General features: G+C 38.2%; 1 protein-coding gene across 1 annotated transcript; it reads left to right on the top strand.

Moving 5' to 3' along the window:
- The first annotated feature begins 6,978 nt into the window (after positions 1 to 6,978).
- Positions 6,979 to 16,033, top strand: slc6a1l (solute carrier family 6 member 1, like). The gene is made up of 14 exons (XM_054624711.1): positions 6,979 to 7,216; positions 9,020 to 9,151; positions 9,661 to 9,761; positions 10,588 to 10,697; positions 10,827 to 10,959; positions 12,009 to 12,143; positions 12,228 to 12,331; positions 12,423 to 12,547; positions 12,907 to 13,019; positions 13,987 to 14,118; positions 14,430 to 14,532; positions 14,836 to 14,936; positions 15,438 to 15,605; positions 15,938 to 16,033. Exons 1-14 carry the CDS (start codon positions 6,979 to 6,981, stop codon positions 16,031 to 16,033), a joined length of 1,791 nt encoding a protein of 596 aa, XP_054480686.1.
- The last annotated feature ends 2,648 nt before the right edge of the window (positions 16,034 to 18,681 follow it).

Raw genomic sequence — 18,681 nt, 5'->3', positions numbered from 1 at the left:
GATGACATGTTTCAAACTCCACATTTCCAGTTTGTAACTCCGCTTTCTGTTCAAAATGTGACCTCTTGAAGCAAATGTGAGATAACCCTGATAACATCACTGTGACTTCATCAAGAGTACTTTCTCAGACTTTATGAAGCTCCCTCCAGAGTCCCAGAAGAAATGATACAACTGTTTTCAACTGTTTTCCTTTTAAGAACACATCAATTTTGGAGCTTTGAAATATTAAAGACAAGAAAAGTCAGACAGAAAATAACAAATTTGGAAATGTATAACATTTGCAGTGTGTCAACCACTTGGGATGTTTGGGCTGAAATCCCCTGGATAGTCTGAGCATGCCTGGATATCACATTTAGTTAATTCTGCTGTGTCAAGACTGCATCAGACTAAAATAAGATGTAAAAAATGAGAATATTTGTCAAGACTATAGAGACATTTCTTCTATGAAGTTTAATGTGGGAGGATTACATGGTTTAAATCCTCAATATAATAGGAACTGGCAATTAGGGAGCCCAAAATTGCAAAGTATATTCCTTGAAAGTTCTCAATAATTGTAAGCCTAAAAGAGACAACTACTGTATTTCTTGGTATTATTTTAAATTATAACCATGTCTTGCAATTACAGGTTTCCCTACAACTCCCTGCAGCAGCATGGAGGGCAGTAATCAGGGAGATTGGGCTCACCTGGACTCTCTGCCTTACATAAACTGGTTTCAGCGTGGTTTGGTTTTATTTCCCTTGCTTAGTTTTTTTTTTTCTGGTTTTGACAAAATTGACTAGCTGGCCTACTAATGAATGCACGGAAGTAGGAAGAGAAGGACGAGCAGACCTCACCTAAATGAATCATTATATCCTTGTATGTTATTTTAAGATATTTAGTTTTTGACTGCATTTTGTAGAGACACCAACTCAGTTAGCCGTATTTTTTTCTCTACAATATTCAAACTTTTTCAAACTTCAAGCATTCGACTTGTGTGGAACATTTCTTAGTGAAAACATGTCGGTGAATGACATTGCCGGTCGGACATGCATCATTCTGTGTTGCATTTATAGCCATCGGGCCCTTTCCATATATCACCATGAACGTTTAATGAAGCTTTTGATTGTTTACTGCACTCAGCAACAATTCCCTCAGTGCAAGAGGGTGAGAAAGGAAAAAAAATATCTGACCTTAACTTTCAGTCAGCTGTTTAATCAAAACTACTAAGATGAAGGCAGCACCAAATGCATCCCAGAAACAAATTGCAAAAGTTCACATAACGCAGATTGTGTTTCTGCTTGATTGCTTCTTTAGGGCTTTTTAGTTGACAATGTCTTGATGTGATTTATTGTGGGGCATATTAAGGACAATGACTTTGCCTATACGTCCCAAGTATTTGATACACTCTGAATGATAAAACATGATGCAGGGGTAATGGAAGGATAGCTGCATGAAATGGAGAATTAGGTGGTTGATGGATCTCCAGGGAGAAATAGTACACTCTGCATTGACGTCAATGAAACTCTACAGGACTGATGTATCAGGCACACTGTAAATGAAGACATCTCAATGCCCTCTGTCGCTTCCTTTATCTCTCTCAGCTTTTTATTCTATCTCCAGGGATGGAACAATCTTTCTCTGCGTCATTTTCCGTTTCTTTGTATCTTTTCATCTCATTTCCCTCTTATCTACCCAGCCTCTGTGCTGCGACATATCAACTGTTCCCGTTTTTATCTCACTATCTTTTCATTCTGCCTACCAGCTCTATCTCTACCTTTTTGCTCATTATTTGCAGTGATTTATCTGCCCCTGCCTGCCTCATCATGTTTCATCTTTTTCGCTCTTTCTCTCTCATTAACACAATAATACTCACTCTGTTGAGTGCCTTGCCCCGCGTTTGTCCTTAACCTGTGCAAATGTATGCAGTAATGCATTGTTCTACTTAATACATTACAGGATGATGTTGCCCCTGTTCACACAAATAAACTGAATTCAAAAGAATGTAAATCTGATCATTTTTATGCACTGACTCAAAATTCAAGTTATAATGGTTGAAAGTATTACAACTTGCACTTTGGATTCACCAAAATATTTGAGACTGTATAGACTCTGTGTTCTCTCAGCCGTATGTTCCCTTAACTCTAAGTTCCCTCAGCCCTATGTTCCCCTCAGTCCTAACCCCCTTAAAATGCTAAAACCAGCATGCAACAAAACATCTTGATTTGCTGACTCATCTATTGTATGTGTCATAATGCAGTGCAGCTCACTAATTAATGCAATAAAGGAAATGCATCAAGTGAGGAAGTCAAGGCTGCATTTGATGCATATCCTTTGACATTTATTAACATCTACATCAACTTCCAACATTTATGTGTTGTTTAATAACATCAGTTAGACTCTCCTGTTGAAAACAATAAATCTAGAGCAACATTATTATTCTAAACATTGGTCCAAAGAAATATTGAGAATTCGCAATTACCATTTTTCAAAAACAGCACGCATGATTTACATCATATTGTATATGAGCAGTACTCTTTTTTTTTTTTCTTTTTTTTTTTGAGAAATAGTTTGGATGTTGCTACAGGCACTCATTACACAGTGACAGGTCCAGAGCTCATGCATACAAATGACTGTGGTGCTGAAGTTTACCTTTGGGCATGCAGGCTCAGCAAATCTCAGAAGTATCCATACTTAAGTTTCCATCACAAAGTAAAGTAAATAAGATATCACAATGGATTTAGCTGTGGCCTTTACACAAATTACCACACCTCCTAAAAGCAGCAAAAGGCTCATATTCAGTATGAAATATCCAAATATGTGGTCATACAAACAGTTTAACATTATGTCAAGGTGGAGCAATTGTGTGTCTTCTGTTGTATCTTTTCTATTTCACATTACATTTGTATTTGGTCTTCACCTTCTGCAACAAAGAAGTTGTTCTTGTTTTTCAAATTCTGACTGTTTTGGGAAGGCCAACAGGTAAAACTGCAGGAATTTAATACTGTTAAACAGGACTTTGGCCAGAGCATAATAATATCTGTGAAATTTTTGCTTTTTATCATTACATTTCCTCTCTGTCTCTCTCTTAACTTACTCTCCATGCCTTCTGTGTTATTATTTTTTTTTCCATTTTTAATCACCATCTTAACATACATCTTTTAAGGAGGAAATATGACCAATCCAGTTCTGAAAAAAAATCTAAACTCTGACAAACTTTTAATTTATCTTTAAGGCAGTATGTGTTTCTGTTATTCTGCCTCTATTCACTTATAATGGCTCCCTATTATTCTCGGCTGCAGATTGCTCTGGAATCATAATAAGGCTGCATTGATTGGGGGACGCTGTAAACAGATTGATGAAAACCAGCTTTGACAACTCCAATATAGCCAGCTATCATCATTTGGGTCCACATGGACAATAAACCTCACCCGAGATCAGACTGAATCTGTTCTTGATAAAAGCAGCTTGCTGTGGGTGTAATTAAGCTTCTAATTTGATTAAATCTATCACATTTGAAACCCAGTATCTACCAACTGTCCCCACTAACCGGCACAGCAATGGGCATTGGGTACAGTCCTGCCAGGGGCATTGTGGGAATGTTCATTAGTCTTTCTAATTGGCTGGTGCTAGAATATCTGGGGCAGATATTAACATTGAGAGGTTAACTGACAGGACAAAACAAGAGAGGATCATGCATAATATCTAATTTCATTAATATTAATGAAGACATTGTTTTACTGTCACTAGAGTAATCAAAAAGACAATATACAGTACAAACCGTCACTGTATCCACTTTCAGGACACAAGTGCACTTGTTTTTAAATTAACAACAAGGGTTTTATGGTGTCTGCATTAACCAGCAATAAAGTGAAAATGCATTTGTCCAAAATCACTTCCTGTTTTTTAAAAGAAGGAATAAGTCTTACTTACAAATAAAAAAAAAAACTGACCATTACATCCACAGTTTATGGTGGCTCATGCTAGCAAACATCACACTAGATGTTTCTTGGTAACTGAGATTACTGACTGTTCTCCACTTTTGTTACACTACATTCAGTATTTCACAGATAAACATTTCATTGATTTGATGGAGAAAATGAAACCACCTATACCTCACTTGTCCCCTGCTTGTTGTCCAGTTTGAGTTTCTCTCAACCCTTTTGGGAAATTCAATGCACTATTAACTGCCACTTGTGGCCACAGTGGCCACTGTTCAGTACAATGTAGGCAAAGCCTTGCTTGGACACCAATTAGAAGCACCAGTTTAGACTATTTGGCACCTAATCACAAGATTATTTATATGACGGGGCTGTTTCAGAGGCTTACCATGGCAGATAGTTCAGATAGAGTAGAATGGCACACTGCGATGAGCTCTCTGGATCATAATCTTTGGATTCCCACACATTTCTGTGTGTATGTGTGTTGGTCTGCATGACGATCTGGGCACCATAATCCATTTGGCAGCTGTTTGTGGAACCTAGCAGAAATATCAATTGTACTTAGAGTAAAAGTACAAATTTTTATCGGTCCTACCTTCCTTCCAATCATTTGAGTGAGGACATTGAGTTTTAGTATTATGTCACTTTATGTGCCATTTGCCAAGCCTGATACTGGCATGACCACATTTGTGGTCATACATTTCCAGGGTCTTTGCCAGCAGCCATGGCTTGTTTCATTTTCCAAAACTCCACGAGGTCTTTCACTGATCAGGCCTTTCTCTGTTGGGAAATACCATGGTAACGGCACTGGCAAGAGCTGACCTCGGCTATCGCAACAAACACATACGCAGAAAGGACAAACACACACACTGCTGCTGCAGCTACAGTTCCCCACCAGAGTTGGGCGATTGACATATCCCCCATGGCCTCAGGGGCCTCACTTGTCAGAACTGAGCAGTAATCAAAGCAGACACACAGGTCGAACTTTATTACCAACCACTCGATAGTAGCTGCAGGAACACCCACAGATCCTTCAAAGTACAGTATGCTATACAGGGAGGAGTTGCAAAATCAAAAACAGTTCTTCGGGCAGCAGATACATTGTGGCTTCCCTTGGGGCCATAGAGTCGGCTAGAAGCTTTTCACGGTTCACTCAAAGATGTTTTTTTTCCCTTTGGATGTTAAGTTGAAGTTTCAAGACGTCTTTGGTGCTGTTGTAGAGCTCTGAAGCTCATGACCTGACGGAGGACTTGAACATTTCTCAGGTAGGAGTAACCTTTTTTTCCCATCCTCCATCCTCTGCTTTTCAACTGTGTCATCGAGTAAGTTGTTATGTTGGTATTGTTCATAAATCCCAGGGTTAACACAAAGTTGGTTTTAGGTCAATGAACTGCCACAGACCATAAAATAAATATTTTAATCAATATGAATTCATTAACTGAATGGAATTCTTTGTTAGTAATAGTTGAGAGAAAGCGAAACCCCTCTGCTACTGAAAAGCATCATAAAAAAAATGGCATCTTAAAAGCCTACACTGTCAAAAAAAAGGAGGATTTACTTTGAATCGAAATGGATGACACCCTCAAAGGGAATCTGTGATGTGTTTGGTATTATTGGTATGCTTTTGAAGCAGATACTCACCTCGGCAACTATTTGCAAGGTACCCGTTTGATCATTTCACAGTATTATGCCCGATTGAAGTTGATTAGTTTTTACACAGTGTGGAGCGTAACTCATTTCACAGCGAGAAGGAATATTTTTGATCGATGATGATTATGGTTAACATCACAGTCACTGTTCAAAATGTATCACACATAACTTTTTCTAATACACTTTGCCAATACTTCTTTTCTTCAACATCATAATAGGCTAGAATGCTTAAATGATGCATCTGTTAAATGATGCAAAGGCTTTTCATCATGAGAAATTGCAATTGAATATACATTTGAATGTGTTGGAAAAAAACAAACAGCAAGCACAATGAATGAGGCAGAAAATAAGATAATTAAATACAGCAGGCGTTTGGAATCAGTCTATTGTGGTTGATGACTAAGTATGCAGAAGAGTAATACAATGAGTAAGCTCAGTGAAACCCTGCTGTTTCACAGCTCCTCTGTGTGTGAAAATAAGCAGTGAAATTTGCTTGAAATATATCTTTGGTCTTTGAGGGAATGTATCAGCGAACTGTCACGAGCAATGGCATGAACTGATTTGGACAATTTCTGGGTCAATCAATACTTGTAATCATGAACAACTTCCTGCAATTAACCCAATTAACTTCCTGACAATGTGACGTCATCCAGGCAGAGATGAGGGGTTATTCTACAAGCACTGGATGGCCTAATAAAGATTAATATAAACTTGGCTCATCGGATCAATTTACATAACATGTAGACTAGTGTGTCAGTAGTAAAGACTGTGAACCCTTCTTTTGTAGAAAGCACAACCTCTGTTGTATTTCCATCCATGATTTTCTTGTCCTTGCCTTGTCCTTTTTTTGGTATTGTGATGACTCACCATGAACTTGGACTGGAAAGAGAGGTGAGGCAGGGGGTGTGTCAGTAGTGATTAAGATGCACAGTGCAGTGTTCTCAAAGATGACCTGGATTGCACCACCTGCCTGTTCATATTAGGCCACTGGTGCTTGTTATGTGCTGTTCACTTTTGCTTGAGTCGACATACCGACATATAACACTTTAAATCAATTAATAACCTTTATTTTGTGTAATTTTATGAAGTTTCCCAAGTTAATGAAATGGCTGTGAAAGACCATAAAAATGCTTCACCATCAGTAAATTGTAATTTGAGTAGTATGGCATTCAATAATGCACATATATATATATATGGTATAAAACCTCTGCATAAACTGTCATATTCTCCCTCTGTCTACAGCTCTCCTGCACATTCAGTGTCTGCACATTGTCCTCATTCTGTCGAGTCAAGAACCAAACTCAGTGTGAGAGGCACAGTCAGACCCAAACAAAGACTTTTATTCATCCCCATTACAGGCCGTGAGGACAGAGTGACTTACTGACCCCACTGGTCAGTAGTGGTCCCACCATGGGGAAGACTGGGCAGAGTACAGTGGACTCAAACTCCCCTACAGAGGTCAAACAAGCAGTTCCCTTTGAGGAGCTGGATCATGTGGCGTCCCCTGCAGACGAAGAGAAGAAAGAAGAGCCGCCTGACAGGGGAAGCTGGAAGGGAAAGTTTGATTTCCTTCTGTCATGCGTGGGATACGCCATTGGCCTGGGAAATGTCTGGAGGTTTCCTTATCTGTGTGGCAAGAATGGTGGAGGTGAGGGCTATAGTGAGACCATACTAGTGTATTTCAGTGTGTTGAAAGTTTTTGAATAGTTGTAAATACATAGTAAAATGTTCAAAAAGTTGGGTCAGATTCCCATGGAAGCCTAGAATTCATGTTAAATGATGAGTTGAGCCATCACTTGGCCCTGTAGTGGTCCTCTAATGGGCCCAATATCTTGCCCAGACCTAATGTGCCTTTAAGTATCCCAGAACCAATCTCTTCTTTTTACATGCAACCACACACTCAACTCAACCCTCTAAAGCACTCACTTTTTGACCAGCTAACTGCATGCTAACCAACTAACACCCAACTAACACAATGTCAAGCTAGCCAGCATGCTCAACCCACTAAGAAACAGCCCAATGAATCACCCTCCACTACTTTGCAAAGTATGCACTACTATCAACTATATCACGGCTAACACCATGTCAGGACAAATGGCATGCCAATAGAAAGCAAACCAAATGAACCAAGCAGCCGGTGAACTAGCATGCTAACAGCATGCAACATAATGAAACTATCTTCTACAGCTACTTCACCTTAGCAATCAACAGAGCATACACTTCTACCCAACACCATTAGCCAACAACTTATCTAGACCCAGCAGTCAGGCCATCTATAGCAAACAGCCATCTAATCATCACCAGAATATCTTTGCCCCAGTCACACCTTTCTTCTAACCCATAGCATTTGACTGGAACTTGCTGCAGTGCACTTTTAGTGAGTGTTCTGCTTACATGGTGCTGTGGTAGTGATGGCTGTCTTATCATGTATGCATTCATGGGTGGTAAGCGCTGCCCTCCCTGAAGCCTCTTTCCCCTACAACCCACCTAGATGACTTAATGATAACCACAGTCATAGAAGCAACTCTCCGTGAAATTGTGCCATGATGCATATCTCCTACCACTCCTCGTCGTGCTGTAGTAAACTCCGCTGCTGCGATAAATATCTGAGAGTCCTGAAAATATTCCCTCTCTAGCCCTTTGATTATGGAACTGAGGACTATGGTACCATAGTACTTTGAAGTACTCTGATGAAGCGTCGAGTAGACCATGTGGTAGAGCCAAATTCATTTGCTAAATCTAAGAATACCACATGCCAGTCTCTTCATTCCCTATTTACCAAACACAAGCATCCCACCTTCTCTTCCTCCTTCTCAACTGTAACTACAACTCTTCCAGTCAGAAGCAAATAAACCCGTCTTACTAGCCTTTGGCCGAGCCGCTTTTGAATCATTTATTAAGAAGAACTGATCAAAGATTATTAATTTAATCAATAAAACTAATGGAGGGATGTGTTTCATAGGTTATTTGACTGAGGTTAGGTCCTTAGCAAAACATTAACATTTACAGTACCTTTTTAATCAGTTGTAAAGCGTTATGTCTGGTCTACTGTATATTCAATTCAAAATGTTTTGCTCCTGCTAGCAAATTGTACAATATTTTTAAACAAGGCTGTCTTCTAGCGTTTTTCATAAAGTGCTGATAATATAATAAAAATAAAGTAGATCTTTAGGCAGGAGTCGTGAAAAGGATATGTCATTCTTACTACAATATTACAGCTATATTTCATTATTTTTCACTCTAAATTGAAAAAAATAAAACATTTATGTAACTTCTGTTATGATGTTATAAGCTTTTAAATCACATCAGTATGTTAAAATGCATTATCATTTTGACATGTTTATACCAGTGTTGCATATAAAAACTTTTAAAACCTCTCAATCCATCTAACTGATATCTACATTATCTAACCAAACCTGTTTTGTTGATCTACTTTGTGATGATCCATCAGGGGCCTTTCTGATTCCATACTTTTTGACACTTGTGTTTGCTGGGATTCCGCTCTTCTTCCTGGAGACGGCTCTGGGACAGTTCACCTCAGTGGGAGGGCTGGGGGTGTGGAAGCTCATGCCTATGATGAAAGGTAAGATATGGATATAAAAATAGGAAGACAAGTATGTACCTCTTTTGGTATATCACTTAAAAATACACATACACAATATTTCTATTTGACTTGAGGCTCTTTCTCATGGCACTTTTTGCGTAAATGACAAGGTTAGGAGAAAGACGGAGAGAAACACACAAGCAACATTTTTTCATTTAAGCATCTTTTGCAGCCAGTTCTTGGTGGTAGAGCAATTACACCACTGCCTCGAGTGAAGCACATTTTATCTACTGCCAGCACAGACAGCAGCACTGATAGTATGTGTCCTGCTGTGCTAACTGATACTCAAAGCCAAGGGCACGTTAACATTAGAGATAACCATGATGAGGATGATGAAGATTACAACTAGCATGCTGAGTGAAGCTGTCTGAGGGGAAATCTGCTCCTGAAACCCCTTACATATTACATTACATTTTACTTTGCATGTCAGCTGACCTGTAAAACATTGTAATGTAAAATGCTGATGTCTGTGCCTCTTCCTTCTTCAGGTGTTGGTATAGCTGCAGTGGTCCTGTCCTTCTGGCTCAACATCTACTATATTATCATCATTGCCTGGGCACTCTACTACTTATTCAACTCCTTTGGTTCGGTATGTTGCATTATCAGTCATTAGGGAGCAAACCTCGACTTTATATATTTTAAGTAAAGCTGAAATTATTATAATAAGTACATCAAGAGCAAATCAATTGGCAACAATTTAGGGGTTTTTTTCAGAAAAAAATGTCAGAAAACTCGCTGGTTCAAGCTTCTCAAGTGTGAGGATTTGCTGTATGTTTCATATTTGATAGTAAATTGAAAATCGTTTTTTGTTATGACATTTCAAAACAAAGCAAATCATTGATCAATTCAAAACATAATTTGCAGATTAATCAATAATGACATTAACTGTACGTTGCATTTTTAAGTAGTGTATGTTGCTTTACATATCCTGTTAATAGTTTCTGCTGCCCTCTAATGGCTAATTAATCGGTTATTACAGCTTCAATGGCTAATTGGAAAAGCATATTTAAAAAAGAAAAAAAGGATGCTAGGCATAATAAGAATTCAGTTTTGACACCTGATTACTTTGGTTCATGCTTTCCTCGCCTCATGTACGTCAAGGAAAAAATACTTGGGTCTTGTTTCTTGCCTCCAAAATGGCTATCTCACTCTGCTTTTGTACTTCTCTGCGTGAGTGCCCGGCTCAAAGAAGCATGGTGTCAGACATATAAAGACTTTGCAGGCATTGTGCATGAGGCTCTTTTGGTGGGAAAATTGGAGGATTGAGAAGCAGGAATAAAATAATCTATTGTTAAATTATATATCTGAAAATATAGTTGATCATTAACAAAGGGGATTTGTAGAGGGTCAAGGACGCACATGATAGAAGTTTTTCTGTAAAGAAAATATTTAATTACATATTGCTTTTTGTGCAGGAGCTGCCTTGGCAAAGCTGTGATAACCCCTGGAACACAGAGAAATGTTTCTGCAACTACAGTCTGACAGACACCACCAACCTGACCAGTGCTGTCACAGAGTTCTGGGAGTAAGTCGGCGAGACATATTCCTCCCACATATTATGAGTGTGTGTGTACAGGATGCCCTTTACAACAATACGTTGAAGCTTTTTGTGCCGATCTGTGTGTGAATTCAGTTTATATGTTTGTTCCTGCAGACGCAACATGCACCAGTTAACCAATGGTCTGGAGGAGCCAGGCCAGGTTCGCTGGCCCTTAGTGGGCACTCTGGCGCTGGCCTGGGTCCTTGTCTATTTCTCAATCTGGAAAGGAGTGGAGTGGACAGGGAAGGTCAGACCTGGTTTCTCTCCATTATTTTCATTTCTTTCCCCTTCCTCTGTTATTCTTCAAACTTACGGTACTGTTTCCGCTACATCACAGAGTTTGCTTTATCCAAGAACAAGAACAAATTGTAATACATTTGATCCCACTCAGCCTTGATGCTTCTCTGACGAGTATTTTGTTGAGGTTTATCTGTTACCTTTAGTCCATTTGTCCACAGAACCCTCGAGAAGGCATTAGTTTTAATTGTGCAAAATGTAGTTGTTAATTGGCTCCATAGAGTCAAACAACAGCCTTATACATCAAATACATTTGATTATTATCATTTGATAGATATATGTCTTGGTATTCATTTATTTATTAGATTAGATATATTAGATGTTGACAATTTAAATCGGCTGTCATTCTGCAGTCCATATGCTGTCCATATGCCATCTCTCTCACGACATTTCACGAATAGACATGGTTTCGAAAAATCCTGCTGGAGGATTTAGAGGTGATAGCAAAAGAGTTAGAAAAAGAACAATATAAATCACTTTGCCTTCTGCCTGGGCTTTTTTTTTAAACTACAGCAAGTCCAAGCAATGTATGTGAGCAGAAACACATTTTCACATTCACTGCCAGTGGATAATTGGATTTTAATGTGAAGCATCTGAGAGCAGTGAGAAAAAATGAATTCCCCCCAGTCCCGGCCTTGACGGACATCACCAATTAAGCATAATGATTACGCTACAGAGCTGCGGGCCTCATCCTTAAGGCTCCAGCGATGCCTTCTGGTAAAGAGAAGCCATGAAAATATTCTACAATATAAGACTTATTTCACTCTGTACACTGTGGGTTTTTGCATCTCATTCTGTCTCTAAACTATTTAAGAGAAATGGCTTTTAATTGTTTTCAATTGCGATTACCTTGAAAACAAAACCCAAACCCTGTCTTAAAACAGACTTTTTCCATTACTAGTTAAGTTTAATTCAAATTAGTTTTTTTAATTCGACAGAATAATAATCTATGTTAATTTAAATACTTAAAAAAGAAGCTGTTCTCTCTCTTTCTCTTAGGTGGTGTATTTCTCAGCCACCTATCCCTACGTCATGCTAATCATCCTGTTCTTTCGTGGGGTCACTCTGCCTGGAGCCATCGATGGGATCCTCTTCTACATCACTCCAGACTTCAATAAGCTCACCCGCTCTGAGGTAGACAGTTTGCACACATTTAATCACACGGACATGTTCAGAGACAAACAAACACAAACACTGGCGCATACGTGTATCTGACAGGTGTGGCTGGATGCAGCAACTCAAATCTTCTTTTCCTACGGACTGGGCCTGGGTTCGCTCATCGCACTGGGGAGCTACAACCCTTACAACAACGATGTATACAAGTAGGAACATGCAGTCACAAGCTTTACACATCCCATTTTCTTCTTTCAACTTTCTTTTTCCAACTGTTCGTTTTTGTTCCTTTCTCTTCAGGGACTCCATCATTGTGTGCTTTATTAACTCCTGCACCAGCATGTTTGCTGGCTTCGTCATCTTCTCCATTGTAGGCTTCATGTCCCAAATCACCAAGAAACCTGTAAAGGAATTAGCAGCATCAGGTATAGTACCGTATCCACTCGTTAGGCAATGCAAGACTACACAGGACTTTTTAGAATCTATAATCGGTGCTATGTGTATCTTGCATGTGACAGTGTGAGTAAAACAAACCAATATCCTTCTTTATAAACAGGAGATAATAAAAAAAAACTTGAAACAAGTTATTTATTTTACCTTTACATGGTAAAAGGCTTCTCATGCATATTTTTCTGCTTTCAGTTCTTCTTTGCTGCACATTTCAGTAAACTTAATGTATTTGGCAAACTTTTTCTTTTTGTTTCCTAGATACGCAAATATGTTCATGATGTAATACAATTAAGCATTTGAAATTTAAATGGTATTTTTTCTGTGTGACTTTTAGGTCCAGGTCTGGCGTTTTTAGCTTATCCTCAGGCTGTCACCCAGCTACCCATGTCCTCTCTGTGGGCCATTCTCTTCTTCTCCATGCTCATGATGCTGGGCCTGGACAGTCAGGTACAAACAGCACACGCTTTGCCTGCTGCTGAACAGATGGTTTTATTTATTAGATTATCTGGTCTCATTGTTCTTAATTGACCCTGTTGGCATTCATAACCCTGGAACAACAACACAAGCTACTGTATAACTAAATATTCCTTTTTATGATTAAGTCCAGTGTCCTATTTACAAAAATAACTAGCTTCCCTCTGAACACCACCGAAGAGTGTCTAGTGCTTAGATGAGATTAACGTCAAGTTCAGTGAATGCGACTAGCAGTTCATTCAATAATGGAAAAACCACACCCTACATTAAAAAAATACTCATCTGTTCTTTCTCTGGGAGAGATTTGTAAAAACACATTATGAGCGCTTTTGATTGGGAATAAAATGTTGGTGTGAGAGTCAAAAGAGACCCAAGTCATATTAGCAATTTACAAACAGTACTATTTTGTAAATGTTGTATAAAGATATCAGACATAATCTGTTTTTGTGAGTTTATGCCCGTCTGTCATTACACCATGTCATTTGCATGATGCGACTCAAGGCTACATTAGCATCTCCTGGCATTCACCCGAATCTCCAACTGTTTATTATTATTATTATTATTTATACCATTCTTGCATTTTAACACACGTAATATGTATACAATTTTTCTGAATGATTATTATTTTCACAGTTGTTATATGTTGGAGTCTATATATTTCTATTCTTCCATATTTATTGTTGCTACATATTATGGTAAAATGTGCCTACTTATTACTACTTAATCTATTTTTCTTATAATGTCTTTATTCTTCTGGGACATTTCCAAATTTAACGTAACCCAATTTTTTCTGAGGATTAATAAAATATTTTTGATGTGATGTGATTCTAATGTATGCGCATGCTTTTATTTTTTTACAAAGAACATTGATTAATTGAATAATAATCTATGTTAACAAACTGCAGTCAAATCGTGTCTCTTTATAATATGGATCTGTTAGTTCTGCACAGTGGAAGGCTTCATCACAGCTCTGATGGATGAATATCCCATGGTGCTGAGGAAGAGGAAGAAGATCTTCATCCTCATTGTCTGCTTTGTCTCCTTCATCATCGGCATCTCCAACATAACACAGGTGAAGTTTAGTCCATCTCTGTGTATCACATGCCCTAAATCCATGTTGATTCTTCAGCATAAAAAAGGGAACTGACGTTAAGTGTGAATGTATGACTAAGTTTTATAAGAAGGTAGTTGAATTAAGTTTTTTTTCCAACACTAACAAAAAGAATCCCCTCCTACATTATACATAATGACAAAATGATCTCACAACAACCTGCGGTGTACGTTCATCATGCATATTTCATTCAATAAAGAGAGGTTTATTAATATTCAGCTTCTAAGGCACATGTGTGTGTGTCTGTATGTGTGTGTGTTGAAATCTCCCAGGGTGGTCTGTACGTGTTCAAGCTGTTTGATTACTACTCCGCCAGTGGGATGTGTCTTCTCTACCTCGTCTTCTTCGAAACTGTGTCCATATCCTGGTTTTATGGTAAGAATTCTATGTTATACAGTCTACGCTTAAACCAAACACGGTGAAATCAAATGTAACACACAGCTGAGAAAAGCTGAGCTGGATAGAGCGGACTATATTGTGCCAAATCAACGAATTAATCAAGCATGTCGATTTCCTAAATACTGTGGCTGTCCAACAGGAAATTACTCCCCTTTCTGTGATAAGACTCTCTGTCTAATCAGCTTTGCCTCTCTTTCACACCATAAGGCTTTGTCCTTGTACTTATTATCTCCACATTAAGACGCACTTCTTCTTTGTATTCCTCTCTTTATGCCTCAGGTGCTGATAGGTTTTATGACAACATTGAGGACATGATCGGTTATAGGCCGTGTGGCTGGTGGAAGCTCTGTTGGAAGTACTTCACTCCGCTGATCTGCCTGGTAGGCGGGGAATGATAATCAATTTAGCATCCATAATGGCTTTTCTTTCTAAGTCAAACTCTAGCATGTGATTTCTTCCATCTCACTGAGATCTATGAAATTGCAGCAGGAGCCAATGGGTGCCAATACCTGCTAAACAATAGCATGTCAGCATGATTATTATGAGCATGTTCGTATGCTCATGTTAGCATCTATCATATAAACACAACTGTATGTAAGTACATTCTCACCGTTAGCTGCTTGCTGCCATTTGCACAGCCCTAGACTTTTGATTAGACATCAAGGTTATAAATAACTGTTGTTTTGTTTGTGACTATATTTGAGTGTGTCTCATCCATAACAAATCATAATAATGTAAAAGCTATTTTAAACAATGTCACATAACTTAGACATCTAAAAACACATTTGTGAATTTGGCCTGTTCTCCCTGTTCTAATTCTGTATCAAGTTAACTGGCGAATAATTTACGTAACATTGACTAAATAAAATTGTGTATTGCAGGGGGTGTTTACCTTCAGTGCCATTGAGATGACCCCTCTGACCTTGGGGAAATACGTGTATCCGCTGTGGGGCCAAGTGATTGGCTGGTTCATGGCTTTGTCTTCCATGATACTGATCCCCGGTTATTTTGTCTTCATGTTCTGCACCACAAAGGGCAGCATCAAACAGGTAAAAACCTCTTACAAGTCTCTCCGTTATTAATGTCCATAGTTAAGGGTAGGTATCTGTTGAAAGTGAACACACTTGCTTGTTACAGTGAATATTTTTTCGGTGTTTTTGTCCTACAAAAGCAGGTTTTTATTGACAATTTCAAAATTCCAATGTTCTAGTTCTAAACATTTAGTTTTCTCTGCTTTCCTTTGAGTTAATTCATGTGAATTATGGCTGAAAAGCATATTTTGTTCACTTTTTACACTATTCATTTGTACGTTTTGGGCCACCTTACTTATCACATCTGGACTTGTGTTCTCATGTGTTGTAACTGTCTTTTACTTGACCAGCGTTGGTGGAAGATGACAACTTCCCGTGAGGATAAAAAGCAATCGGAGCGTGAAGAATTTGCACACTCAGGGAGCGTGGGCGAAGCTCCCGTCTAGCCAGGATCGTTCAGGTTCAAATAAATCCCCTGTCTACCAGGATCTACCATAGTCAACACTGAAATTTGACAAATGGACAGTTGGAGCCTTGTACACACTAGGCTTTTCAATTTTGATAAATGGAGAGGATAGAAGATTTTCTTTTGCAGTAAAAGAGTGACCTGTGATTACAAATTGAATGTTATAGATGATTGAACCTGTGTACATATACCCCATATATACTATTAATGTATAAATCTTCATTCTACTTGTACATTTTCTCTACTATTCAACAAAAGCACTGTCTTATTATGTAAACCTACCACAAATGTCTTGAATGTTGTTGCTCAGAAGCATTAAAAAATCTGGTAAAACTCGATGTTGAGGTGTAAAACTGTAATGCATCAAAGATGATTTGCTTGTTGTAGCCTAAAGAACCAACCAGCCAGCCACTGTGATATTTTGTCCAGCAATAAATATGTGGGCCATCCAGTTATATTTGTTGTCTTTGCTGATTCAGAACCACAAAAAGAAAACATTTCTAAAGAATATTAATGTTATGGAAGTTGCACAGGCTATTTACTTTATGCAGTTTCCCAGTTAACACCGCTTTGAGATAGGTTTTATATGAATTTGTATAATCTCAAGTATTAGCCTGGCGGTCTGACTTCCCTGTAGAGCCATTTGTGTTCAGAGCAGCACTCTTAATGACATGGATGATGAAATTATTAATACAATAATTTACAACCATGGGAAAAGCTACCAGAGAAAAGCCAATGTTGCGAAAAGAATGATCCTTTAAACCTGCAATTACTTTTTGGCCACTTGGGGGCAGCAGAAACACACTGCACATAAAACACGGACATACTACCATATATCATTTTAAATACCTATTAACACATCTATTAACACAGTATGTATTTTTTTTTGCTTTTTTTCCTGCCTGAAACAGCTTCCTGCTGCTATTGGAAATGACACTGATGAGATTAGATATTTCCTAAATTGTCTGCCAGAAACCAAAACAATCAGCTGATAGACACTGAAACATTTCATCGTACAGCGTTAGGTGATAATAATCTGTGGGTGTGTTGTGTTTGTTGCAACCAAACCCTTTCACATATAAACAGTCATGTGATCCTTTGTTAATACAAAAATATTGAATATAGTTAATTATAGATGCTTTAACCGTTTAGAAGCTATGTATGTCTCATTGTACTTTTTTAGTTTAATATAAATTATTTGATTCAAACCTGTTGTATATATGATACGTTTTCATTCCACTTTCTGTGTGTTAGCAGGTATTGGTATGGGTTCATGGTGCAATGCATGATTCAAATAAAAACATTTTAACTGTAAGTCTAAATAAATCAGACTGATCTTTGATTTAAATCTGTGAAGAATCAAAAATATTACATCCAAGAACCAAAGCAAACCCTTGTTGTGAATAGACTTAAATCATCTTTAATAGCATGTTGATATACTGCGAAGACAGGTAGAGAGGGATTCAGAGCCAACTGAGGGAGGTGATGGTTCATATCTGTTACACTCAGTTTCCACTTGTCTCACCATAAATATGTCCACTTTATTGTAATTCTTTTTTTAACTAGTATGAGCAAACACAGTGTTGAAGAGCCAGACAAGATCCACATGTCATTCATGAAGCGGTGCACTGGTATGCCAGAGCCCTTTTATCAGTTTTTCAGTTAAGAAAGTTAGCCGCTACTGCGCTTCCATGTCATATGCTAGACTCCCAAAATGCTACATTGGTTTCTTTTCAAACATAAACTCATGATCTTCAGTGTGCCCTATATTCATGTGTATTGCACACACAGGATATCTTTCTTCCAAAATGCTCACACACATTGTCAAGTAGGGAAACTTAACTAAAGGATGGTGAAAGACAGAGGAACAAAAATGGCCACTGTTTGGCAAATTAAGCCTTGAATTTGCCATTGTAAATCCATTTTCTGTTCAAAGGGGTGTTTGCTGTAATTTTTTTAAATATTTTAACCACCAAAAAAATCATCTGTCATCTTCATTTCCCATAGACGTGCTAAGAGCAAATTCAGTCATGCACAAACAAATCTAAACTTTTGGGAATCAGAGTTCAATAGGCCTCCAAACTGATGGCATGCATGAGAGAAGAATCACATTATATCTGAATGTTGATCAAACAAATGCATCAGCAATCATACAATCATCATCCATCAGTGTAAAATCCATTATATCAGAACTGTTGATGTAATTTACTGAATAACCTTCAATATTTTTTATAGCCACGACAAATTATAAAAATTGTCATGGAAGCTCTTTATTCATTTTGAAAGCGCAATTTTTTCTAGTTGTGGTGAAAGATAATAATAAAAGAATTACCACAATGAACGGGATAGAGGTCAGATTTGTTTTTGGGAAAGTTAGGATTCCACTGTGAGCAGGTCACACACAAACACACACACACATAACCTTGTACTTGCCTTTGTGGGGACCTATCATTGACATAATTCATTCCCTAGCCCCTTACCCTAACCTTAACAATCACAACTAAATGCCTAACCCCAACACTTACCCCAACCCTAACTTAAACTTAATTCTTACCTGAACGATAAAACCAGGTCTGAACCCTCAAACAGGCCTTTGAAGGTCAGTCCCAAAGTTAGAACCAGCCAAGA

Source organism: Anoplopoma fimbria, chromosome 23 (genome assembly GCF_027596085.1).
Source record: "Anoplopoma fimbria isolate UVic2021 breed Golden Eagle Sablefish chromosome 23, Afim_UVic_2022, whole genome shotgun sequence".
NCBI lineage: Eukaryota > Metazoa > Chordata > Actinopteri > Perciformes > Anoplopomatidae > Anoplopoma > Anoplopoma fimbria.
The sequence above is the reverse complement of the archived record's forward strand: the minus strand, read 5'-3'. Positions and strand labels throughout refer to the sequence as shown.

Excerpts from the sequence above, each read along its gene's own strand:
- slc6a1l (XM_054624711.1), top strand. The coding sequence starts at position 6,979 with ATGGGGAAGACTGGGCAGAGTACAGTGGACTCAAACTCCCCTACAGAG. Across the intron at positions 9,762-10,587 it reads TATTCAACTCCTTTGGTTCG|GAGCTGCCTTGGCAAAGCTG; the intron begins GTATGTTGCATT and ends CTTTTTGTGCAG. Across the intron at positions 15,606-15,937 it reads CAAAGGGCAGCATCAAACAG|CGTTGGTGGAAGATGACAAC; the intron begins GTAAAAACCTCT and ends TTACTTGACCAG.